Genomic DNA, 6031 nt, shown 5'->3' with positions numbered 1-6031 from the left:
GGGGGGGCTCAAAACAATCAAGAGGTTAGCTATTCATCTAACTATATCTATATTTATTAAAGCATCTCAATGTACGGTATATGTGTTTTCCATCCGTCGTATGTGTCACTACCATAGACAGTAGGCCTATATTAATTATACATATATTAATTATGTTAATTATCTATCAACATATATACAGTCTATGGTCACTACTCAGATCTTACTTTGTGCCTCAGCTTCTTCCAAAAGTGCACGTGATATGTAGTTGATGGTCCGGAGGTATTCACAGTAAGCTTCCTGCTGAAAAACCATAGCATGTAGACAATGATAATCACATGGTTTCTGATTTGATATTAAGTACAAGAATTGTGAGTATGACAGGTCAGCTAGCGAACCCAGTAACGGTTTGGCTGGCGAAGGCGGATCCCGCCCTACTCTGCCTCTGATTGGCTCTCCCTGGTAATGCGTCGACCTAACCAATCCAACCGATGAAAGCAAGGAAGACCAGCCAATCAAAGGCAGAGTAAGGGGCTGGACCTGCCTTCGCCATCCCGCCCCTCCGTCTGTTTACATCCCCTTGGTGTTAGGTTGTGGAGAACTAGCTTTCTTTAACCGTCGATGGTAGTTCCTACCTGGTGTTCGCTCTCTCCGTCCAGCTGGATCGCGACTTTCGCCATTTTCATAGCGTATTGAAGGGGCTTTGCCCCACTGTCAGCCATGGTCCTCCTCCTCTTCTTCTTCTTCTTCTTCTTCTTCTTCTTCTCCTTCTTCCTCTTCTTCTTCGGCTTCCTCTTCTTCTTCTTTGTGGCCAGTCATGGCCGAGTGTAAACCCTTTAACGGAGTATACCGCCCCCTACTGCACTGGCAGAGTCATGGCGCTCCTTCATCAACGGTCACCATGCAGTAGCCGGACACAGAGGTCATTAAAACAATGATATTTAGTTTTTATATTTAAATATATATATATTTAAATCTTCAACAACTCTCCCTTTCACAAGGTGAACATAAAAACATACTGCTGTTTCAATAGTATATATATTTTGTATGAACTTTTAACTTTTCTCAAGTACCTTTGGAGAGCTATGCATCATGAAGCTGTACATGAAGCTGTACATGAAGCTGTATATAAAGCTGTATATGAAGCTGAATATGAAGTGTATATGAAGCAGTATATGAAGCTGAATATGAAGCTGTATATAAAGCTGTATATGAAGCTGTACATGAAGCTGTACATGAAGCTGTATATGAAGAAGTATATGAAGCTGAATATGAAGCTGTACATGAAGCTGTATATGAAGCGAAATGAAGCTGTATATGAAGCTGTATATGAAGCTGTATATGAAGCTGTACATGAAGCTGTATATGAAGCTGTATATGAAGCTGAATATGAAGCTGTACATGAAGCTGAATATGAAGCTGTACATGAAGCTGTATATGAAGCTGTATATGAAGCTGAATATGAAGCTGTACATGAAGCTGTATATGAAGCAGTATATGAAGCTGTATATGAAGCTGTATATGAAGCTGTATATGAAGCTGTATATAAAGCTGTATATGAAGCTGAATATGAAGCTGTATAGAGTAACTGGTCCAGAAATAGACTGATTACTGTGAATAGTGTCTCACAATTCAGGGTGATAATACAAATCAATCAGTTTATTATTTGTCGTGTCAAATCCTATAAAAAATCTAATTTGTATAACAATTTCAATGAAATGATCTGTGAATGAAGATATCAATGAAGATATTAATTAAAAACCAGTAGCCTGACAATAACACATCTGTATGTGTGTGATGCTCGGGCAGCATCTGCATAAAGCATGTGGCAGAAACTGAACTCTGGGGAAATTACCCTGATGTGAGAACGTCTTGGCCTAGTTATTTAGAAAATGTCTAACTAAAATGGGCAGAGCAGTACTGCTGATTGTATAATAAACCAGTCCTGTGACTTATTAATTAATCTTTACTTTTCATTTAGTTTTATGTGTATGTACTATGTATTATGTATGTGCATCACTTTCAATAACTTTCATAGACACATGAAAAGGTTGAAATATTTTTTGTGAAGCCCAGAGACAATAGCTGTTATGCTGGGAGCAGTTAATGGGGATCCAATAACTAAAAAAATAAACCTGTGGTGGTAAAAGGCTTTTGCGAAATATTCAAAATGACTGAAATTGCGTGCATGTTAGCACATGGTGGCTATTTGAATCAACAATCTACATTTCTGCCAAATGTGATTGTTAAATGTCATATTATGAATGAAGATAACTGTATTTGTGTAGCAGTTTTCAAGCAAAGCATAAAAATGCTTTCCAGTCTACGTGCAATAACAACCTATGATAATATAGGAGAAAACATGAAAATAATTGGACTGAAATTGTTTTGTCTGTGAGATATTCACTCACAGACAAAGTTATAGCCATCGTAGGTTATTATTATTTGCAATTAAGCAAAGAACGTAAGAATTACAGCAGTTGTTAAAATAGGCCACACTTCAAAGAAATACTGTGGTTTATGAATTCATTTATTCATCACATTTTCTGTGCTTAGGCAGACATGTTGTGGTTCATATTGAAAGATTGGACCATTGAATCCAAAGAAAAAGCTCGGAGTATTAAACGTGCTGCAGAAATACTTTTAATTTGTGAATTTAAAATAGCTGCATGAAAGTTCACAGTGCAAAGCTTCATGGAAAAATATGTTTTCATTATCCTAAAAAGATCAGCGGAGCTCTGTCATGACTGGAGGTTGAGCAGTTAAAGATGTTTGATCATGAGGACTTGAGTAGGATCAGTCCTAGAGGGTTTGCTGGTCGAAAGCTTTCTCTGCCCAGGGCAGATTCTGGCTCACGCAGATTTCCCTCCCGTTGGCAGCACTGATCCTGCAGGAAAGGAAAACACGTTTTCAACAATTTCTCTGCCATGTTTCCTTGAAATATACAGTCATGTTTGTGTACTTGTTCTCCTCATTCTCTGCTTTGTGCTCAGACAAAAACTGGCCACATGAGTGACATAAACAAAAGTAAAGCAGAGACGTACACAAATGCCTTTCTGTGACAGCTGCTGTGAGTCTTGATGATGGAGATGATGTGCTGCTGCGGCACCCTTCCTGTGAAGAATTGAAAGCAGCACGACACAGGTGCATCCATCGCAACAGCTGGAAAGACAAAAGAAAACGTGGATGGTTTAGCACTGGCCGCTGTCCTTTACTGAGCTCCACACACAACAGGTCAGCATGTGTGTATCGTTCTACAGAGAGGTGTTCAGGACACACTCAGGTCTTCAAACCTCACTGACTCCTCACACAAACCACACAATAACTACTGACTGAGTCAGAACCAAACCTGCAGAAGCAGCTTTTAGTGTCTATACACCGCAGACAGGGTCGAGTCCAGGATCAGAGCTTTAGGGGGGCCTGGAACCCTTTACACGTCATTCTACTGTGCCTACTGTTTTTTTTACATCATTTTGGACCACCATGATGGGGGAAACACTGAATTATGTAACTAGAAAGACTACAACAATTCTTAGAAAACTTACTTTATCAAATCTAGGGGTGCTTCAGAACCCTTAAAATGTTGCAATTAATTTGGACAACATAATTATATATCACAATATCTTGATATATGATTTCATCACAATATGATTCCATTGTTATTGTTACAATATTATCATATTGAATTGTTGCCCAGCCCTAATGTATATTATGTATATATTTCAAATTAATAAAATCCCTGCTAGCCTAATCCAGAAAACAGACCTCTCTCTAATCTGGTCCAAAAGGAGAGGGACAGACTTACGCATGGCAGAGCAGGGGTGAACCGTGAGGAGCAGCAGCGTGAGTCCCACGGTGAAGCTCAGAGTCTTCATGATGTCCTGTGTAGAAGTGAAGAAGGGATGATCCTCTTCAGGCTGTCTGAAAGGATCTGCTCTCATACTAGGTGTCCTACAGCTGCTTATAGGGGCGTAGCACTAAATTCTGGCCCCTCTGAAAAGGCATTTCTTATGGGCCCCTCCCCACAACCACTTTTTGGGACCTCCTCACATGAGGACCCTGGGTACTCAGTCTCCATCCCCTGGCTGCTTGTATGTTCTCATGGTCACGTAAACTTCTAAAAAAAAAAGAAGAACTGCCAGAGTGGATTTTCAGTGACAGGAAGTCTGAGGGTCACACCTGCATTTTGACGGCAAGATTAGATATCCAGATATTTATGCGTTCTCATGTTTTAGTTTTTTTCTAAGGACATCAGTAAACAACCTTTGAAAGCCCCTCTTCCCACATCTTTCAAAGGGGGGGGGGGGGGTCACACAGCAAAAATGGTATTAAGGTAAAGGTTAGAACTGACCAATTCAAAGTGTTGGGCAAGAAACTCATTGGTAGTATTTCAAGATTGGAGAGAGTTGCATACACTTTTCAATTTTTAATTTGCTCAAAAAGTTTAAAATATCCAATAGATTTCGTTCCACTTCACAATTGTGTCCCACTTGTTGGTGATTCTTCACAAAAAATAAAAATCTTATATCTTCATGTTTGAAGCCTGAAATGTGTCAAAAGGTTGAAAAGTTCAAGGGGGCCCAATACTTTCGCAAGGCACTGAATGTATGTATGCATGTATGTATGTTAGTATGTATGTATGTATGTATGTATGTATGTATGTATGTATGTATGTATGTATGTATGTATGTATGTTAGTATGTATGTATATATGTATGTATGTTTTGACAGTTAATAGGCAAGAATAAAACCAAAGCCATTTTAGGACCCGAGAGTGACCAGAAAGTGGCATTGGGTGAGAGATACAAGGCAAATTCCATTTAAGTGTACTTATAGTGGAATTCTGATTCTGAGTTCTGATATACATTCAACTGGTATAGCGTCTGAGATGTGTAAAAAATACTTATGTATGAGAACATTTGATTTATGGACTAACTTATATACTAATAAATCATACATAAAAATATACTGTGTGGTTGGATTTAATGTTCAGCCCTGCATAATATCAGTCCAATAAAATAAATAATAAATTTGAGAGGTTAGTGAAGTGCCATTAGGTACAGCTAGGGGTTGGAATTATGTTATACATCACTTCCGATTTCCCCCCTTTAGTCCGGATATCCATTGCCTTGGGCTTTGTCCAATCTGAGTTTTCTCTCACACGACTAAACCAACTATTGAACGACATGCTGTACCAAACAAGTTCCTTCTCGAGGAGATTTTGCAGCGGCACCACCCAAGAGGATTGTGATTGGTTTAAAGAAATGCCATTAAACCAGAGCACGTTGTTCTTCCATCCAGGAATGCTGTGTGGACTAGGCAGACCTTCCTCCGCGGCGCTGTGGAGTAAGGTCTAGCAATGCAACACTAGGGTCATATCAACAAGGGTCCTCTCAAGTTTAGAAAAACAAAGAAATGTGTGTTCAATAAAGCACTAAAGGTTGTACAGACCTACAAAATATTAGGTCATGCAACATTCTGTGTTTCTGAACCAAGCAAATATAATGTAATCATGAAGTCAGAATAGTCAAACTATTGACAAGATCAAGAAAATAAAACTCCATATAAAGATGTCACCACCTTTTCCGTACCAGGTCAGGATGGTGTTGTTGCTCCGCTGCCTGCAGTAAATCAGGGGACAATCTGATAAAGTTGCTCATTGCACCACAGATCAGCAGCCGCTCCTGATGCTATCAGGACAGACAGAGGTTGAGCTGATTCGAGGCGTATTAAAGTGTGGTCACACAAAGGCACAAAGAATAGATGGTTATGATACAAACATAGCATTTCACATGTGAACCAAGGTATTATAAGTGAGTTGTAATAAGTTTGCAAGTCACATTAAAACCTCACTGATCTTATCACAACACACAGCTTGTGGTGTAACTATGTGCAGGGGAGTGCTGACTGACAGAATGTCTGCAGATCTTCTGAATGCAGACATGAGTTAAATTTGCTTAGATTTGTTGAAAAACATTCAAATATGTTTGGTCAAATAAGTAAATATATATATATATATATATATATATATATATATATATATATATATATA

General features: G+C 38.8%; 2 protein-coding genes and 1 long non-coding RNA gene across 4 annotated transcripts in view; 1 reads left to right on the top strand and 2 right to left on the bottom strand.

Moving 5' to 3' along the window:
• The window catches only part of LOC116693392 (VPS9 domain-containing protein 1), a 37403-nt gene extending 36637 nt beyond the window's left edge, over nt 1-766 (bottom strand). For both annotated transcript variants that reach the window (XM_032522335.1, XM_032522334.1), the window contains exons 1-2: nt 615-766; nt 207-282 (exon numbers count right to left, since the gene is read on the bottom strand). In XM_032522335.1, coding sequence (XP_032378226.1) covers nt 207-282; nt 615-701 — 163 coding nt within the window. In that variant the 5' untranslated portion in view covers nt 702-766. The remainder of the gene's footprint in view (nt 1-206; nt 283-614) is intronic.
• LOC116693511 (uncharacterized) overlaps nt 1-6031 on the top strand; it is an 11200-nt gene that overhangs the window by 3859 nt on the left and 1310 nt on the right. The window lies entirely within an intron of this gene.
• On the bottom strand, nt 2492-4031 carry LOC116693475 (C-C motif chemokine 3-like). Its single transcript, XM_032522478.1, has 3 exons — nt 3785-4031; nt 3024-3141; nt 2492-2866 (listed from the first exon to the last, which is right to left on the bottom strand). Exons 1-3 carry the CDS (start codon nt 3918-3920, stop codon nt 2782-2784), a joined length of 339 nt encoding a protein of 112 aa, XP_032378369.1. The 5' UTR covers nt 3921-4031; the 3' UTR covers nt 2492-2781.

The sequence above is a fragment of the Etheostoma spectabile genome, chromosome 8 (assembly GCF_008692095.1).
Source record: "Etheostoma spectabile isolate EspeVRDwgs_2016 chromosome 8, UIUC_Espe_1.0, whole genome shotgun sequence".
NCBI lineage: Eukaryota > Metazoa > Chordata > Actinopteri > Perciformes > Percidae > Etheostoma > Etheostoma spectabile.
The sequence above is the reverse complement of the archived record's forward strand: the minus strand, read 5'-3'. Positions and strand labels throughout refer to the sequence as shown.